Source organism: Phoenix dactylifera, chromosome 2 (assembly GCF_009389715.1).
Source record: "Phoenix dactylifera cultivar Barhee BC4 chromosome 2, palm_55x_up_171113_PBpolish2nd_filt_p, whole genome shotgun sequence".
Lineage (NCBI taxonomy): Eukaryota > Viridiplantae > Streptophyta > Magnoliopsida > Arecales > Arecaceae > Phoenix > Phoenix dactylifera.
Genome location: NC_052393.1, coordinates 8,997,844 through 9,019,105, shown reverse-complemented (window position 1 = coordinate 9,019,105; position 21,262 = coordinate 8,997,844). Strand labels below are relative to the sequence as shown.

The window sequence follows — 21,262 nt, the reverse complement described above, 5'->3', positions numbered from 1 at the left end:
CCGCTAGATTTATTCTGGAGCCGGACAGTCTGTGGAGTACCTTATTGAGAGCCAATATAGTACACACTCGACGGAGGCAGATCTCCGGGCCAGATGCTACTGTTCCTTCATTTGGAGAGAGATCTGTTCCTCTGCCCCGTCAGTGCTACCGGCGATCAGGTGGATGATTGGTGATGGGCAGTCCATTGATGTCTTGGAGAATAGGTGGGTGGCGGAGCTACCGCTTTGCTGTATGCCGACGATAGTATACTCGGCAAGGCTGGCCGGACTTTAGAGTTAGTGACCTGACTGTCCCTGATGAGGGCTGGTGGGATGAGATCTTGATCAGAGAGACTTCAGGGCGCAGTTAGCTGAGAAGGTACTTGCCATCCTGTTACATTAGGGTGTAACAAATAGATAGGTATGGGCGGCGACTGGGTCGACCAGGGTGCGTTTGGCTAACTTACAGGTGGTGATGGATGGTGAGGTGTCTTTGACATGTGATAGTAGCTGGATCTGGAAGATGCGGGTTCACCCCCGAATAGCACTGGTTATCTAGAAGGTGATCTGGGACTGTTTGCCGACTAAGAGCATGTTGGCTAGGAGGGGAGTCAGGATTTCTCCGATGTGCGTGGACTTCTCGAATTTGGTGGAGATTGTTAGCCATGTTTCCTTTAAGTGCCTACAGGCAACATAGGTTTGGAGGAGGGCATCGTTTCCCCTACCGAGGACAGGTATTGCGGCGGGAGACTTTCTACAGTAGGCGAGGTCTGCCATACGATCTCCAAGCACTGTAGGATGAGGTATTGCTGCCATTTACTTGGCTTATCATATTTGGCTGGATAGAAATAACAGAGTCTTCGAGGACAAGAGGGCACCTCTGAGGTCTGTTGTAGAACGGACTCTCTATCAGACAGTGGTGGTCATTGAGACTATTAAGTCTGATTCATCTGGGATGGATAGGGACATCTAGGACCTCCTCTTTGCTATCACAACGCCCAAGTTTGTCTATATTTCTCGGAAGCCCCCACCCTCTGGCCATCTTAAGGTGAATTTCGATAGGAGCCTGCCTGCCGGTGGTGATAGTGCTAGAGTGGCAATGGTGATCAGAGACCACGACTTCAGGTTGATTGCTGTAGGGAGATGTCGCTTCTTCGAGACTTCAACATTTGGGTGGATCTCAGAGCAGCATGGGAGGGACTCTCCAATGCGAGACATGTGCTGGAGACTAGCTGTATCATCTTGGAACGAGACTCAGCCCCGTTGATTGAGTGCTTATGGGAGGAGGGGCGGGAGGAGGCAGAGCACCCGCTTCTAGGCGACACACGATGGATGCTGCGGGAGTGCCGTGTTGTCCAAGTCAAGCATGTCATTCGAGAGGTGAACCAAGCTACTGATTTGGTCGCCTCATTTGCTGCTTATCATTTTAGAGAATTCCTCTAGACCCAGTAGACCTCTATTCTTTCTGCTTTATATAGTTTTCTTGCTAGTGATATAGCTGGCTGTGCTCATGTGATAGCAGTGTGAGCAACCGATGTACCAATATATATATAGATAGATAGATAGATAGTTTTCGTTGTATTTTTTTTATTATACTTTTTCACATATGTAAGATTTTATGCTTTTTCATCCATTGGATAATTTTTGGCGTGCTTTGGTTATACAACTCTTTATGTTATCCGAGCATAAACATAACCGATCATTGATCCATTAATATTAGATCACCTGGATCATCAAAATAGAAGTACAATAATAGAACCATACACGGGCATGCTTAGCGACTACATGCACTCTCTCTCTATATATAGTGTATGGTACGTGGAGACATCCATACGTATTCTTATAGCTAGCTATAGTTGACAAAAGACCGGTAGGTGGCTCCCGGCTTCCACCCCGCCGGAATCACGTTGTTGGCGACCAGCTTCTTGCCGGAGTACTGCGACGTCAACTGAATCGAGAATGGCGCATGGAGCACCGATCCAGAGTCGAGCCTCCATACCGCACCCCATGATTGTGTCATGGCGCGCCACGCATTAGAGCCATCCTTAATCTCCACAGCAGCCAGGTCTCCGTCTCCGTCCTCGAACTCCACCACCATTGCGAAGTAGTAGGGATTGCAACCGGCTTCCACGTGGAAGGTGATCGTCTTGCCTGGATACTCGCATGCAACTCTGAAATACACACAACCAGGGTTTTAGTTCGGTTGGTGATGGACGTTAGGAATTGCAAGATCTACTCCGGAATTTTACCTCGAGTATTGGATTGGCAGGATTCCGGCGTTCCGCAGCTCATCAGCCATGCCTGGCCGGGCCATCGCCCCAAACGCGGTCCCGCTGAGATCGAAATGAGCGGATTCTCTCAAGCATGTACCGCCGGGGCATGAGTCGGTGATCACGACCGTCACCGGCTTCCCTGAACATGCCTTGTGGGTGGTGCACCTCACCTGCACGCGTTCAAGAGAAGGCAAGGAAATGTCATGATTTAATAAAGAAATTGAGGTGCAGTTGGTTCTCATCTTATGGAGATAGCAGGAGAGCAATAGAAAAAGACTTGGGCAGCTGTAGAAGTGTGCACCAAGTCCGGTGCACGCAAGAGAAGTTCGGATTAGACCTTGGGCTTTAATTGTATACCTGATAGCAAGCACCGCAGCCTTTGCCTGACTCAAAGATAGAAGGACTTCCGGCGGCAATCATGGCAGAAATGGGGGCTTGTCCCACAGCATCCCCATATCCGCAAGCTCCCCCTGTTAATTTGTCAAGAGCACCTTATTGTCATTCTGATACAGTGTAATCGCCGTAAGATGCAGAAGATTAACCAATTTGAGTGGCAGTTTGCTTCGAGGGGGACGTTTAATTCATTGCTACGGATGCTAGCTGCTTCTAATTGTTCGTAATGTTTAATGCATTCAGACTTCTATTACCATATTGCATGCACAGCGTAGGTCGATCCTTTCTCCTTTTCACTCATTGGTAAATTTATATATGCGTGCTCAATTATATTGTAAATACCAAGTGCGTAAGATCAGACAAAATTTGGCCAACAGTTGACCATCATAAAATCACAGTCAAACCAAAGACCCTAACATGATAACACATGAAATAATAACACATGCGGGTAGCTAACCTAGAGCACGAACGCATGCATGCATATTTGTTAAGCCATTTTCCCATGGACATGCACAGGGACACGTTAACATTACCATCACTTCCGGCTCCATGGGCACTTCCATACCAAGTTGCTCCGGCCGGCGACCAGCCACGTCCGGCCATCGGCAGAGAAAAGCGTTTGGTTTTTAAGCAGAAGCTCACGGTAAAGAGGCACGACAAGGTAACAAAACTAGCCAGGAGAGAAGCAGCCATCTTTCCGTGCTCACTCTCCTGCGACTGCAAGTATCAGGAGACTTTGGTATTAGCCGTAACTAGTGGTTTGATAGCTTAATTGGAAGGAGTTCAGCGATTTATAGACGAAGAACATGGTATGTTCCACGTGACCGCTTCAACCCCTCGCACCGAATTGAACCGCCACCAACTGCATGTGCAACCACATGGGTTGCCTACTTCTGCCAAGCATTGGAATTTTTTTAGAAGAATAGCAGTTTGTCTTATTTTGGATTTGCGTCTCCCTTAGAACTCGGAAAAGCCACCATTGTGATTTCCTTATGACCGGTGGTGTTGCCCCAGAAGAGTAAAACGTAAAGAACAAGCCTGGAAAATTAACTAGTTTCTGGCACCTCGTGTAGCACAACTTGTACACGTTTTATGACCGCATTTTGACCCTGAGGTAATAAAATAATTATATGAAGGTAATAACAAACAGTATTTAACTTATAGTACCGGAATTTGGGTGTCCTAATTAGTCATCTAAGCATATTCTGGAGGGGGAAAGAAGGTTATCAGAGTGGCAAATCAAATAACAATAGAGATTTGTAAAAGAAATGTCGGCAAATTTGTCAGAAATGCAAAAAAGAAAAAAAAGGATAATCAAATTTGAAAATTAACAAAAATAAAATATATAATATCAATAAAATATTTATATATTAGATGAGTGAGAGACAAGAAAAGCAAATGTCTGAGACAAAACGAGAAAAACATATAACACCAGTGATTTATAATAAGATTTCTCGAACTAGCCATCAATAACTGGTGAAATGTGCATAATTTGTTAATTTTGATATATTTTGATTAATCCACTCGCTAAGAGTACTTAAAAGAAATAAAGTCGTGAATGATTTTGGATATTTTCAACAAATTGAATCATGTTGTAATTACCATCACGAGCCTCACAATAATTTGTATGTTCTGGAGCCTATATGGTAGAAAGGGATTTTATGTTATACTAAGGAGAAGCATATCACTGCAAGTTGTGCATCAAGAAACGCCGCAGCTCCAATTTGCCCCATGATCCACCCACCTTTCTCTGTGCCTGAAAATGGAGTTTTGGCATACTATCAAGCTGCGGCTCGTCAATCAAACAAGTTGGGGTGGGGCAAAAAATATTTACTCGGTCAAACTAACACAAACTTTGGGCAAACCACACCTACATGAAATGCTTTTTTTTTTGCATCCGAGAGACACGGATGCGAACTCAGGGTATATGCTACTTGTTTTTTCTTGTGTCAATCACTGCCTGAAACACGGTATATTTCAAAAAAAAAAAGAAGAAGAAAAATAATTGTTCATCCCCTATAGTCATACTTCACTTGTTATTTTCCGACAATAAGACTCCCAATATCTAGAATAAGATTTGGAGCTGGTTATGTCAGTATCGTATTTATCCCCCGAGATTTGGTGGTCCAATTAAGGGTTCAATGTTCCCCTGAAATCAAGGACATCAACTTGTCGGGAGGTGAGCCCTACGACAAATTTTCTCGTGCTAACTGAGCGATCTGTTGAGGATTGTGCCGTTGATGGTGGTTACTGATCGTTGCCATTGACAGTTACGTTTCCCGGCAATTTCGCTTGATCAAAGACCAGAACCGGATGTTAACCAAAAAAAAAAAGACCAGCATCGGATACTTGACCTTTATTCCTATTAGCCACGTCAAGTCCAAGAACAGTTTAAATTGTGAATAGTGAAGGTCTGGCTTTTTATGCTTTTTTGCATGGGGACAAAGGATGCTTCACGTCATTGAACATCACCTGACAGAGAACATGCACTTACCTGCTAAATCTTTTCTATTATTTGCTCCAAAATTAAGAGATAATAAGTTTTAAAATTAAAAAAAAAGCATCAGCACCAAGGACTAGGTGGCTTCATAGATACCACAAGAAAACATAAAATTTGTTGTTTTATTAAACGAATTGTGCAATGCTAATCCTTCCACCGTTTTGCTCAAAAAAATTTTTTTTTTTTTTTTGGTAAAAGCGGCTACTCATTTCATATAACTCTAACATGAGTACAACCTGCCAAATTGCGGAAAAGTAAAAGATACAAAGAGGGGTGAATGTCTGATACAGATGTCCAAAAAAAATTTCCGAAATGTCAGACAACAAAGGAGGCGACCCAGTCTGCAGTCCTGTTCGCCTTCATGAACACATGTCCTATCTGAACATCACCCATCAACCGTGCCATCCTACGGGTCTCCCGAATGAGAGGATGACCATCCCCAAATCGATCTATCCCTCGGAGCCGGTCGATAACCACAGATGAATCTCCCTCGAGGCATACCCGCTCCACACCAAATACCTGCCACGCATAGGATATGCCCTTCCAAGCTGCCTGCAGACCACTGTGAGTCCTGGCATGCGCCGCCCTCCTACTGCTATCATCCTACCAAGATGGTCCCTGATCACAACTCCATTTTTTTTAGTTATTCTATAATTTAGCTATCATTCTCCATTGCCAATTCAGTAGTCCGTATAGATGACTCCACGGTGCTCATGGTAAATTAAGAGAAGGCAAAAGAAAAGAAAAACAACATTGTGGCTTCTGAATTCATCTTGTGTTGTGTTATGTTGCTGCCAATTCTCTTTAAAAAACTATGACATCCCAACTCCGTTTTTTTTTTTAGCTCACAGCTATCCACCGAATATTCTTTTTATATTAACAAATGTGAGACACATGCCAATTGTACTTCATCTTAGAAATAAAAAATTGGAATACATATATCACGTAATTAATTACAGGGATCACATGCCCTTCTTTAGAGAATGCTGATCTCATGCCACCACCATACCTCAAATTTTCTCTCAACAGTGACCTGATCCTCCTACTTCAAACACATACGAGCTATGCTCGCAAGAACGCAGTTGCTGGGAAAAGCTGAGACCTACAATAATAGAGTAGATTGACAACTATTTTGCTTTACAAACCTTCTAATGAGATCCAAGATGAGAATAAAGGCACCATTTTCTTTTCCCTCTTTGTTTTGAACTCAACTCATCTTCTCTACTTGCAATGACCTAAAATCTTTATTGTTCAAAACAGATTTTCGATCCAACATAACTCCATTTGTAAATCATCAGAGGCATCTTAATTATACGAGCAAGTTGCAATTCAAACCAGATTATTTTTGAGCCGACCATATTGACCTAAGCAAATAGAATATCAATTCATTGTCTCAAGGTTAAGTGCTCGGGAGCTTTGTCAAATTTGGCGGTTGTTAGGAGTTAGGACGCCTATGTCTAGTGCTTTGCATGTGCGAAGGAAGGGCGAGAAATTAAGATGGATTGCTGCTACGTACGTACATACTCGGTTCAAATTTCATTTGTCATGCGCTTAATATGTGCTCACTTTTCTTGGCACACTACTCTTGCTTTACTTTGTGAAAAAAAGACCAACTTTGAATCAAGGTATATCTATCAAAAAGGAAACATTTATGAAACAAAAAAAAATGGGTGAAGGCAAAAAGACCGAGAGACAGGCATCCAACGAGCCTGGCATGCAGCAGTATTCTAATATACAGAGATTTGCCTACAGACACCAAAGAAACCTACCAACGGATCAATAGCAACATCTACCATGAGAGGATGTTCATCTCATTACGCAGGTTTCGAGTGTGAACGGGTTGTAGGGTGGAACGATGGGAATTGTTTGGAAAAATCTTGACTGTGAACAGGTTTCGAGTCATGTGATTAGTACAGCACTCTTATCAGTTGCACCACCACCCTGTTGGTCACCAGTCTTCATCAACTAATTAATCATCTGACTCCTTGTTCAGTCATGACCTAATATTACACACACTGGTCATAAATCTCCAAGCAACCAGCTTAGCATTTTTTTAACTTTACCTCTGGCTGATCCAAACTAAATCATATTATATATATTTGCTACAAGTTCTCAAATAATATAAAATAAAACTTATTAAAAGGATTGCATAATCAAACATTGAAGGCCATCATCTTGAGAAGTTTTCCAGCAAGCACCTCCATAAAAGAACAAGGGAACTATTGAATTGAATAATTAGATCACGATGATATCCATGTAGTATTCAAGTACCTCGTGCATATCATTACCACTTTGTTGTAAGCTGTCTACTATATTTTTCTCTTCTTTTTTTTTTGTAAATCAGATACATCATACCGTCCTACCATAAATACATTCAAGAAAGTCAAAAAAGAGGTGGTGGTGGAGGGAATGAGGTTGAAGTTTTATAGCCATTATAACTCTAGGAACTAGAGTATTATGCAATAAACGACGCAACTCAATCAGCAACCCCGTTCACCTTACGATATACATAGGTAACTTGGGTAGCCACACATTCCCTCAATAGGTTGTGAGCAATGGATGCTCGTTGCCAGACCTAGCATGACCCTGGATCCACCCAATCACCATCGTTGACTCCCCTTCTAAGTGAACTTGGTCCGCCCTCAAAGTAAGCCGCGCGTAGGTAATGTTTTTCCAAGCAACTCTGAGCTTAGCTCCAAGAACAGAGGTGTCATAGAGCTGATAACCTCCAACAACGACCAATCTAGAGTCAGCATCTCTGATCACAAAACCAGCCCCTCTTCTCCTCCCATCATCAGACATGTTGCCATCAAAGTTCGCTTTGAGAAAGCTTGGGGATGAGGCCTCCCAAGCAACGAATATCGTCTGAGGTGCTCCAAGAGCTATATGGAAAGCCCAGATATGCCTCGCAGTCTTATGCCCTCCAAAAAGCTGCACAGCTAAGAATTTATTGGCATGGAGCAGCGCCCTGTCAGTCATCGCCCTACTGTTCTGACGCCGCTCCTCAAAAATTCTGGAGTTTCTGTCCAACCATATTTAATAAGTAGTGTAAGCAAACCTGAGAGATTCTCGTAATGAACCTTTTAAATACTTAAGGAAGGCTGCCATTGGGCTTGAGGATTGTAGGAAGCATCCTTCAAAACCAATCTGGTGCCACACCTAAATTGCTCTCGGGCAATGGAAAAGGACATGCCTGATAGACTCCATTATATCTGGACACACATCACAATAGGGATGGAGTCCCCCACCCCATCTACTCAAGACCCCTCTGGTCCAAAGGCAACCCCACGCCACCTTCCTCAGGAACAAAACAACTTCAGGCTGAACATGGAGCTTTCACAGCCAAGCGCCATCTATCGACCAGGAAGCCTTAGCTCTATAGAGCTCACCTAGATCAACAGCTCACACCTTGGATCTGCAAGTCATACTCTAGGTTCTTCTGTCAGGTCCTCCTCTAAATCCGGCATAGTTAAAATCCTCCTTGCCAACTAAGGCCCGAAAAGCTGCATGATCTTCGCAGTATCCCATCTCCACTTCTCAGGAATGAAAAAGTCACGCTGTATCTTCCTTTCCAAGGTTAGCTGAATGTGGTATCTGTGGCACATTATGCTTGCAAGGTTTTATAATTAGAAAATTTCCAATGGCACCTGGTGTATGTGAATATATGATTTTTTTCACTATATGATTAACTCCTAGTGTTGATTGACGCTACACTTGTATACATGTTAACCACGTCTTCACATTCATAGTCTTGGATTAGGAACAGGCTACATGTATTCATGGTACCCTTCAGGCAAAACCAATCCATTTAGCGGTTCCTCTAATGCTCTTTCATAGACAGGATGGGCATTCCCATCATAGCGGCCAAGAAGGCAAGGACAGAGCCCAGGTGATGGTTGGTCTAATTAAATGTGTGAACAAGAACTCCAACACTGGGAAAGATCTGCAACAAACCATGAGATCGTAATTAGTAACTTTTAAACATGACCGCTTATTTCATCACAAGTTATATTTGGGGAAATTTTCCTGGGATAGGAATCAACCAGTAGCCAGTCCAAAATTAAAGAAGGGGACAAACTCTCCTAACACCACCAAGATTTATAAATTAATTAAATTGAAAATACCATAGCATGAGAGCAATCCAAACCTGGAAATATGGAGCCCTAAGCTGCCCATTTGCTAATGCAGCTTTCCAGGATTGCCGCACGCATAAATTGCAAAGGCTTTGAAGCTGTTCTTTGATTCCCTGTCCTTGACTGTTCTGTTGCAACTTCTCAGTAAACCTGAAATAAATATTATGCATCGGATGAAACAACAAACATGGAAGCATAGAATGAATAAGTTGCTATTGAACGTAGATTTGAGATGAACAGAGACGCAAAGCAGGAAGAATTGGTATATGTCATCATGGCTTTGAATAATTTTAGCACTACCAATTTGCGCATGCCTGGCTTTACATAAATATTGCTCAACAAATTTATATTCACAAACAGTTAATCATCACTTGGTTGGGCATTTACTAATCCAAGCTACAAAACTAGAAGAGCTCGAAGGCTTATTCTATATTAAAATCAAGCCCATCCATAGGCATGGCCTTCATTATAAGCATGTTGTAGGCTATCTTTTGAATCATCGACAGCATATTCATATTAGTCAAATAATGCAGCGAAAAGATGAATGCTGGAGGAGTACTGGACAGTGAGAGGAACAACTTGGATAAAATAATTAACCGGCAGTGAGCTATAGCTGCCTCCAATAAATCAGCAAGCTCAGAAAAAACTAAATAATATGAAATTGAAAATAATGCCAAAGGAAAAAAGGAGAAGAGACCGTGCATGACAGTCAAACTAGAACATCAAATTCTCATACTAGTGCTAGATGATATGAGAAGAAGCATGATCAGGAGTAGACTTGGGAAAGACTGGCCCGGCCTGGTGGTTGCTAACTCAACGGTAGAGTGCTCGGCTTTTAAGTGCAACTATGATCTTTCTCAGGCAGGAATTTTTTTGCCCACTGGGCCAGGCCAGGTATAGATATTGAGGCTGGAATCAAAATTCAGGCTGTCTGCACCAAGTCAAAACTAGATAGGCCTAAGCCGGCCTGGCCTGATAATCTAACATTCTGCATATAAAAAGCACATGATCTATGAAAGCACGGCGGAGTCTGTTGAAAGCCCCATGGGCTTTGCTTTTCTTGTTACATGCCTCTTTTTTTTTTTTTTGGGGGGGGGGGGGGGGGGGGGGGGGGGGAGCCGTGGGAATATCTCACTCGGCAAGACTTCAGAAAGCCAATCCTAGAATATTTTTAAAAAATTAAAATTTTGTTTCTAAAGTGCTTGAGGGCCCAATCATCATACCAAATAAAAGCTCAATTGCCATATGTCACTAAGTAATGGATGCTTTATACAACATCCGTCTTTAGCACCAACCCAAGATTGCACAAATGCCCTCACCACATATGGTGCATAGAGCTTTTGTTTTGGTACCATGGACCCTTGGAAATATGGATATAGATATGGATATGAATACACTGATACAGCAAAATCTTAATGGTAGGAGAAAATATGCATAGGATACAAAAATAAACATATGGATTTTATACATGTCTATGTAAAAAAGCATCCATAAAAATCATTAAAATAATAGATCACATTTACCTAGTTATCGTTCAAATCCACGGACCACAAAACACACCCCAAATTTTAATACTAACACGACAAGCTTCAAAATTAACTATTCATCATCAAAAGTTTGACATTCATATAAACAGAAAGAAAAAAACACTTCCTCTAATTTTCGAAGATATCTTAGAAGGGTCTTGAATGTGCAAAAGTATACAGAGAAACCTTTTAATTTTAAAAAATAAGATAATTACAGGAGATGTGTATCCTAGAAGTATCCAACGAATATCAAGCATCTGATATGAAAATGGTGAGGACCGATATCCAGTATGTACCCCATACAAACATGCCATGTGGTATGAAGTATCCATGCTCCCTAGTTGGGACCCTACCATTACTCATTTTGTTCTTAAAGGAAACTCAACATGTTGATAAAAGGCTATTGCAACGCAGGACCAACATGGACAGTTCAGTTTTCCTTTTAAAATTCAAATCAAACAAGAAATTATGTCCTTTTTTTCTCAATTAAATTCTGCAAGAAAAAAACTTAAAAGTGATACTTTTACTTTCCTTCTAAGAGAGATTACCTTTTTGCTCTCAATATAAGCACTCCCAATATGCTGCCACATCAACAACTGGAAAGGTGATTATATCCAGGATTGATGTTCGGAATCTTGCTCTCTCTATTTGTTATCCATTTCTTTGGGATTTTTTCTTTCTAGTATAAGACCATGTGTAGGGAGGAATTATATCCTACACGGTGTGCACCAAATGGTCGTGCATGCCGATAATCACGGCCACTCATTCCTGTAGTAGTGCACTGAGATGAGCGCTTGATAAATGAGGCCCATAGAAATAAGTGGTTATGATTGGCAGCATGCACGGCCATGTGATGCATGCATTGTAGGGTATAATTTGTCATGAAGGTGCGTTGAATAACCAAAAGTTAGTCACATAGGAGCTTCCATTATATACAGTAAGGGATTTATATTTTAAATATTACGTATCATCTTTACTATTTCAACTATAGTTACCTAATTCACCAAATTATGCAAGAATCGTTCGCAATATGGTCTGACGTAATACAAAAACTCGAGTAATTTCAAAGTTCCATATGGAGACTTATTCAATTAATTCACAGATATAGTAAATTATCACACATTGATTCTTCTAATTCTCTTTAAAAAAAAGCTTCTACATCATTTATATCTTGTATGTACAGATAAATCTAGACCAATATATCATCAAATATGGATAAAATTAAAATAAAATTTGATATTACAGTATATAATAATCACTGAAGATGTATTTTTGATCCTACTCTCGTCGAATCCAATTCACTGGGGAAGAGCGAATTGCAGATTTCAGATTAAACAAGCCAACAAATCAGGTAACTATGATTTCAGCCCTAATCTCTACGATGGGGCAGCCACAGCCACCTATTGTCACCATCAATAATGCCAGCACCCTTACCACCACTGCCATCCTTTCAGAATGCATTTTCCCGGTCGGGGGGGCAGGATCATGTGCACAGAGGCACAGGCTGTTCATCCACAGTCCGCATATTTGGACTTTGCTATAGGCCATTGCCACTAGGAATAGAGAGAATCAGGGCAGTCGATGGATCTAGAGAGCAGTAGATCAGTCTGTGCAGTGACAAGTGAAAGAATAGGCTGCAATCAAGATAACCTTTAGTAGAGAGAATGTTAGGAACTTGTCACTACATGAAGATCATAGAACTCGGTTGTGAAGACCATCTTTTATGAATTGTGGGTCATGCAGCGCATTTGCAGCAAGAATAAGCTGAAGTGTCTTCTTTAATCCTGTAAAACGAAGGCAATGAATTTGTCTAGGGATACAGAACATGTAATATCTTCATTTAGAGCCGAAAATATTTGCTCAGGTTTAAGAGCAGAAATTATATCTTGCATACAGCTTATTTGTGGCCAGAGTATATAAACAAATTTCCAGTATTATAATCCAGGTCAATAGGTTATTTGAACCATCATATAATTCACTAACCTGCAGAAGCAAAGAACATTGCCTCCTTTATATGTGCTGGCACTAGAATACACAGCAAATAACTCAGGAAGGCCACAGCTATGTAGACATCCGTGACCACAAGAAAGTTTTCAGCACTCTTCAATTACATTCTGCAATTAAAACTATAATTTGGTTACAACATGGAATTACACAAGGCAACAAACAAAAACATTTTTTTTTGAAAATAGAGAATTATATGTATGCAATACAGACAGACTGCATACAGTTGTATCATGTGAATATTACATCGATGGTCCTGCATATAGTTTCTCATATGTTATCTGTGGGCTGTCTGCTGCAAGCTTATATGGCATCAAAGCCAGGAGTCTTCCAAGGTTCATAGTAATAGCTTTGCAGGCATAATGGAGACACTTGATTATAAACTCACTATGGAATTTGAGCATTTCATTAAGCCCTTTTGTAGCATTTCAATGATATATCTTTGCTGGAATTTCAATTAGATCTCATTGATTAACTGTCAAAGACATCAAGAGATCATTGCAGGATCACAAAGCTATAGCATACAGGATGATAATATGTCACGCCCCGAACCCGGGGCCCGGGGCACGAGCAGACGCCGCGCACCTACAGGGCGGACCCCGCAGGCACGCAAGGCAGATAAATCAGATCAACTATTAATAACTAATTAAAAATAAATTCCAGTTTTCAGATCAAATGTCCATATATACATAAGTCAAAAGAGAAAGTCTATATCCACTAGCTAACTACATCATGATCACTCCGTTCCGTAATCCCCATAATCATATATCATCACCTGCAAAAATGTAAATAGTAGGAGTGAGCTAACAGCTCAGTAGGCGACATCATGCAATAAAGTCATCATATAACATGTCATAATGCATATAAAAGCAGCTAAACACATAAATCCAAAAATCCACACAATAATCTGTAAACCCAATCCGAGACTCAAAATAACTCAACCGCATGACTACGGCCACATCACCCAGTGGCATGGTTACACCGAAGTGTCAATACAACTCTCCGAAGAGCCGCTCCACTGAGCCAACGCACCACTGTGCCGCACCCCCTGGTGCCAAACTCACGCTCCACCGAGCCGCTCCGAAGAGCAAAACGCACCCCTGTGCCGCCACTATTCTATCACCGGTGGTCGCGGTGTCGGAACTAGTTCCTCAGTACAAGTCGACAGGGCCAACGTATCATCCCATTGGCGGGGTCTAGACTATAGTCACGCGGATTTTGAAAATCAATAAATCAACTTTCTATATCAAAATCATAATCATACTCCCCACAGTAAAGCGCATAACAATTTATGAAATTAAATATTTAATTTTAATTCTAACACATATTGCTAATAATAAATCAATAAATCAACATATGCAAGATACATGTTAGAATTCTACTTTAAAGCAACGGTCACCTACCTGGGTTCGCTTAAAAATTCCTGCCACAGATATCACGAACCCCTGATTAAAACATAAACATTATTTATTTATTTAACTAAGAAACATAATTTAAAAAAAATTTTAAACCCTTAAACTCCTAAGTTCATAGATCCAAGAATGGGCCCCTAAGATCAAACATAGACCCTAAAATCAGAATCCTTTAAACCCAAGTCAATTGTGGCCCAAAACAGATTAGGCCCAACTGAACCAAACCAGTTTACAGGCCCAGATCAGATCTCGGGCCCAAACCAACCCAGCCCACAGATCCAATTAGGTTCAACTCAGCCCAACACAGATTCCCAACCCAACCCAAACCAGATCTGATCAGACCAGATCAGATCAAATCTTGACGAACCAGATTATACTTACATCAGGCTAACCCAAATTCCTGACTCAGATTCAGACCCTAATCAAAACCCATTCACTCAAATCCAGATCAAACCCAATACAAGGATTAGGTGGAACCGGTTCACAGTTTAGACTCGGTTCAAAGTCTGGTTCACCATTAAGGCACACATTTCAAAGCAAGGAAAAACACCCAGGCCGAATGAAGAAGAAGAAGAAGAAAGAGAAGAAGAAGAAGGAAGAGAAGAAGAAGAAGAAGAAGAAGAAGAAGAAAGGAAAAGGAAGAAGGGGGGGGTAGCTGGTGGTTCCGGTCGGCCCTCGGCGGCGGCGCTCGACCAGCCGCCGTCGGTCACCCCACGGTCACAGGCGACGGAAGGGAAGAAGAAGAGAAGAAGGAGAGAGAGAGAGGAAGAAAAGGGAGGAAAGAGAGGGAGACCGGGGCTGGAAGCCCGGCCCCCGTTCACCCACCTCCGGCCGAACCCATTTCGGCCGGATTGACCCCGGCCGGCCGCCGTCGGCCGGCCGAATCCCACAAAAGAAACTTCCCCGAAACAGGGGAAGTGAAAACCAGTTAACAACCCTCATTCCTTCCCCTTTAAATCTATAAAAATAGTAAATTAGTGATCTTCCTCACCTCCGGTCGTCGACGTGTGGCTTTCCGACGGTGATGGCGGCTCCGGCGGTGATGGGGCTCCGGCGATCCTTTCACAAAGAGGGAAAACGAAGAGGAAGGGATGGGCTCTCAGAGAAAAGAGAAAGGGAGGGAGGGAGGGAGAGAGAGAGAGAGAGAGAGAGGGAGAGAGGGAGAGGGAAAGAGGGAAGAGGGGGGGGGCTTGCGGGGGATTCGCTGGCCGTTCGGCCGGCGTGGTCATCGTGGGGAGACCACGATGACTCAACTGAAGTCGGCACTCCTTGCCGACTTCAGTTCATTGGGCCCTAGGATGGGCCCAATTCGGGTCTTCACACTCTAACCAACTAAAAAGAAATTTCGTCCTCGAAATTAAAGAGATCTAGGCCTTTCATATGCTCAGCCCATTAAATAATATAAATCCAAGATCTTATTCTTCTCGATCAAAATCAGTGTGATAGATAACTTTAAATCAATTAGCAAAAATTTCATATAAACTCGTAAGATTAGCACTAGATAAATGACTGACTGAAATCTCAGATTGAAATTATCATCTTGATGCATGTTTACTCGAGATCGGATCAGGATCGATTCACAACAAGATTGATTAAAAGTAGTTGTATTTGGGATAGAACTTGAAATGAAATAGATCTCATACACTTCTCATGGTAGTATGTTGATCCCTCAAAAAATAATGGCCAACCTTAGAGTCAAATCATTAAATGGCTAGAAATGTAATTCACAAAATAAACATGTACTTATGATCATTAGATAGCAACGGTCTATCTCAAAGATGATTTGCATCAAATCACAAGAGCAGGTCTGAGAAGGCAAAGTATTGATACCATGATTCAATATGCCACGAAGCTTTTAACTTAAACCTATAAGATGGGAGCAAATAATGCTTGGTTTATGTAGATACTTAACAAATTAGACCATATTTGGCCAACAATCAACTAACCCGAGTTATGATACGCTCAAATTATTATTATTATTATTATTCTCTTAGCATATCCAAAAATAGCAAATTCTATCCAAGAGATAACATAATCATATCATGATTGACCTGAGAATCAACAAAATCTTTCATTATTGAACAACATAGTCTTTCATAATAACATGTTACCAAAATACAGTCAATATTTTTGACCAGTTTAGATTGACTCAATCCATCATACTTTCGCTGCGTAACTCTGATCAATATTCTCCAAAATTTCTTAATGATCCCAGATCATCAACATTTTTTTTTTTTATAATATCCAAGCAAAATTTTATCCTTGCTTTCCAAGTTCACTAGGTCATTATTAACCCTTGAGATAGTTGTCGTATTTGTACCATCATATAATCAAGTAATCATATTCTAGATCCAAATTTGAACTAAGCCAATTCTAGTTTCCCTTGACAATTCCATTATACAAGTTGATATTTATTCTAAGCTTCGATAATTAAAAGATTCTAGATTAACTTACTCAGGAGCTTACTTAATCATTCTGAATCTTTTCTTTTAGGCTAAACTTATTTGGGCCTCTCATGAAATCCCACTTGCATTTCTCATATGGTGATACAAAATCCACAATCAACTCATAGCCTTGATTTATAAATATTTAACTTACAAGAATCTAATAATCTGGTTCAAAGATTTACAAGAAATTCCACCAAGATATAAGCTCCATGATTTTACATTGAGATTAACTCCTCAAATAAGTAAAATATTTTTTATTTGCAGTACTGCAAACATTTCGGGATCTTGTAAATCTACTAGACTTAGAGAATCTACTAATAACACAATGATATCCATATCGATCAAAATCCAAAGAACTATACTTTCCAACGATTTTTTTTTTTTTTTTTTTTTTTTTTTACAAGGAAAAACATCAAGAACTTTTCCAAATCAAACAAGTCTTATTTTCGACTAACCCAAAAACATTTTAATCCACCAATATTCTCAAGATTTACTAATTGACTCCCCATCAAAATATCAATCTTAATTGTTTCAAGTCTCAAGTAGAGCCAAATAAAAATTCTTAAGTCTCATCCCCAAGTATATTTTCCTTCTATATACGAGTTCCATGCATGATCCACATACAGATTTCAATAAATATTTTCTAGTCCAAGCTTTAAACATCTTTTTATAGATGAATCTTAATTTGCCACCAAAATAATTAACTTCAACTAGAAGCAATATCCACAGTGCCTGATATCAAGTTAAACTTCCAAAATAATTATATTGCACGATAATATCTCATGATTAATATTCCTTCGCTTAATTTAGTCAAAATCTAATTAATCATAACTTGAAATACAAATTGCTCTACCAAAGAAAACTCTCAGAATAGCTCATTCACACTTCGGTTACGATCATAATTAGGTTGCATTCTAATTTTAGCATTTCAAAATCATGATAAATTAACTCAAATTTATCAATAACAAAAGCAAATAAATGCCTTTTAGATCAAATATTAATGATCTTAACCAGTTTCAAAATAAGTCAAACCACCACACTTCCGCTGCACTCTCTGATTTAATTCATTTAATTCTCTAAAGTCACAAAATGATTTCTGACTAAAGTATCATTTTGCATTGAAACTAAGAAACTCCAAATTTCAAATTTCCAAGTAGAACTAGAGCAAAACCTCTAGATCTTTTTGTCCCCAATTTATATAGAGTGTACATACCATAACTAACCCCCGATCCTTTAGTCAAGTTTAAGGTCACTATGTAATCTCCACAACCTTTTTAGAATCCAAAATATCTAGGTTTAATTTAAAGGGGGTAATTCTTGTATTCCCTTTGCAATTTAATTAGAAAATCTGCATTGATTTTCCTTCCAACAGAATTTACCTCAAACTCAATGGGTTAGAACTGTTGAGCCAATATCACTATGAGTAGGAATTAACTCTATCAACTTCCAAATCCTTCTTTACCAAAATCCTTAATGTCTATGATTAATGCTACCCATGATAACTCACATAAGCATCTCAAAATCGAAATTTCTACTCAATTTTGTATTTTACAATGACAAAGATTTCTAGTTAGGTCATAAACCTTGACTTGAGTTCAAGTTAACACATCCAATGGTCTCCAACAATTATAAGAAAAATTTAGTAGCCCAATCCAAATATACAAATTCAAATAATTAGAATACTCCACCAATTTGCATACTATATGGCCTTAAGAATTTAATCCACTAATAGAAATATGCCGATTTACAATATTCAAACATGTCAAATCCAAATATAATCCCCATACAGATTTAACCTCGAAAACATTCTGCACTAATACTACGAAAAATCTTTCTTAGCCCACTCCAATAATACGGAAGATGTATGTATAAATCATACTCTGATAATTAGTAGCAAAACCAAAAGTACGATCATATCACAACCCATATCAAGTTTGAACTTCCAAGTCGTTTAAATAATATCTGAACATGGTATAACCGGTATGCCATTGTTAATTTTCCTACACTTATCTTAGGTCAAACCTCTCTTATCATGATCAAAGATAATTTATACTTTCCTTCCACACTCATCGAAAACCAAACCCGATGCATACATTTTATCATAATGCCCAGTGATCTTACACCTTAAGCACCAAATATAATTGTCATGTCCCAATTGATCATAACCTTAAGCTATGATATATTTATGTCACAATCCCTAATGATCTTAAACGTCAAACTCTAATGCCATTAAGCCTACAGTCCCTAGTGGTCTTAAGCCGTAGGTTATAATATCATTCATGTTACAATCTCAAGTGACTATAAACCAAGGCTTTGATAGTTTTTCTATCATAATTCCCCACTCACACTTACCTGAACCTAAACCCTAGGATACCTTAACCTTAAGCTCTGATACCAATAAATCTGTCACGCCCCGAACCCGGGGCCCGGGGCACGAGCAGACGCCGCGCACCTACAGGGCGGACCCCGCAGGCACGCAAGGCAGATAAATCAGATCAACTATTAATAACTAATTAAAAATAAATTCCAGTTTTCAGATCAAATGTCCATATATACATAAGTCAAAAGAGAAAGTCTATATCCACTAGCTAACTACATCATGATCACTCCGTCCCGTAATCCCCATAATCATATATCATCACCTGCAAAAATGTAAATAGTAGGAGTGAGCTAACAGCTCAGTAGGCGACATCATGCAATAAAGTCATCATATAACATGTCATAATGCATATAAAAGCAGCTAAACACATAAATCCAAAAATCCACACAATAATCTGTAAACCCAATCCGAGACTCAAAATAACTCAACCGCATGACTACGGCCACATCACCCAGTGGCATGGTTACACCGAAGTGTCAATACAACTCTCCGAAGAGCCGCTCCACTGAGCCAACGCACCACTGTGCCGCACCCCCTGGTGCCAAACTCACGCTCCACCGAGCCGCTCCGAAGAGCAAAACGCACCCCTGTGCCGCCACTATTCTATCACCGGTGGTCGCGGTGTCGGAACTAGTTCCTCAGTACAAGTCGACAGGGCCAACGTATCATCCCATTGGCGGGGTCTAGACTATAGTCACGCGGATTTTGAAAATCAATAAATCAACTTTCTATATCAAAATCATAATCATACTCCCCACAGTAAAGCGCATAACAATTTATGAAATTAAATATTTAATTTTAATTCTAACACATATTGCTAATAATAAATCAACATATGCAAGATACATGTTAGAATTCTACTTTAAAGCAACGGTCACCTACCTGGGTTCGCTTAAAAATTCCTGCCACAGATATCACGAACCCCTGATTAAAACATAAACATTATTTATTTAATTAACTAAGAAACATAATTTAAAAAAATTTTTAAACCCTTAAACTCCTAAGTTCATAGATCCAAGAATGGGCCCCTAAGATCAAACATAGACCCTAAAATCAGAATCCTTTAAACCCAAGTCAATTGTGGCCCAAAACAGATTAGGCCCAACTGAACCAAACCAGTTTACAGGCCCAGATCAGATCTCGGGCCCAAACCAACCCAGCCCACAGATCCAATTAGGTTCAACTCAGCCCAACACAGATTCCCAACCCAACCCAAACCAGATCTGATCAGACCAGATCAGATCAAATCTTGACGAACCAGATTATACTTACATCAGGCTAACCCAAATTCCTGACTCAGATTCAGACCCTAATCAAAACCCATTCACTCAAATCCAGATCAAACCCAATACAAGGATTAGGTGGAACCGGTTTACAGTTTAGACCCGGTTCAAAGTCTGGTTCACCATTAAGGCACACATTTCAAAGCAAGGAAAAACACCCAGGCCGAATGAAGAAGAAGAAGAAGAAAGAGAAGAAGAAGAAGGAAGAGAAGAAGAAGAAGAAGAAGAAGAAGAAGAAAGGAAAAGGAAGAAGGGGGGGGGGGGGGGTAGCTGGTGGTTCCGGTCGGCCCTCGGCGGCCGACCGTGGCCCTCGGCGGCGGCGCTCGGCCAGCCGCCGTCGGTCACCCCACGGTCACAGGCGACGGAAGGGAAGAAGAAGAGAAGAAGGAGAGAGAGAGAGGAAGAAAAGGGAGGAAAGAGAGGGAGACCGGGGCTGGAAGCCCGGCCCCCGTTCACCCACCTCCGGCCGAACCCATTTCGGCCGGATTGACCCCGGCCGGCCGCCGTCGGCCGGCCGAATCCCACAAAAGAAACTTCCCCGAAACAGGGGAAGTGAAAACCAGTTAACAACCCTCATTCCTTCCCCTTTAAATCTATAAAAATAGTAAATTAGTGATCTTCCTCACCTCCGGTCGTCGACGTGTGGCTTCCCGACGGTGATGGCGGCTCCGGCGGTGATGGGGCTCCGGCGATCCTTTCACAAAGAGGGAAAACGAAGAGGAAGGGATGGGCTCTCAGAGAAAAGAGAAAGGGAGAGAGAGAGAGAGAGAGAGAGAGAGAGGGAGAGGGAAAGAGGGAAGAGGGGGGGGGCGCTTGCGGGGGATTCGCTGGCCGTTCGGCCGGCGTGGTCATCGTGGGGAGACCACGATGACTCAACTGAAGTCGGCACTCCTTGCCGACTTCAGTTCATTGGGCCCTAGGATGGGCCCAAT

The 21,262-nt window shown here is 40.9% G+C and overlaps 1 protein-coding gene and 1 long non-coding RNA gene across 2 annotated transcripts in view; both read right to left on the bottom strand.

Annotated features, from left to right (window-relative positions):
- Window positions 1–1,665: 1,665 nt before the first annotated feature.
- On the bottom strand, window positions 1,666–3,413 carry LOC103717279 (expansin-B11-like). The gene is made up of 4 exons (XM_008805601.2): window positions 3,179–3,413; window positions 2,610–2,722; window positions 2,229–2,422; window positions 1,666–2,150 (listed from the first exon to the last, which is right to left on the bottom strand). The coding sequence occupies exons 1-4, from the start codon at window positions 3,336–3,338 to the stop codon at window positions 1,826–1,828; spliced, it is 792 nt and encodes a 263-aa protein (XP_008803823.2). The 5' UTR covers window positions 3,339–3,413; the 3' UTR covers window positions 1,666–1,825.
- A 5,385-nt stretch (window positions 3,414–8,798) lies between these two features.
- The window catches only part of LOC113463392, a 49,299-nt gene continuing 36,835 nt past the window's right edge, over window positions 8,799–21,262 (bottom strand). The window contains exons 5-6 of the long non-coding RNA XR_005509069.1: window positions 9,293–9,428; window positions 8,799–9,088 (exon numbers count right to left, since the gene is read on the bottom strand). This is a non-coding gene — a long non-coding RNA (uncharacterized LOC113463392). The remainder of the gene's footprint in view (window positions 9,089–9,292; window positions 9,429–21,262) is intronic.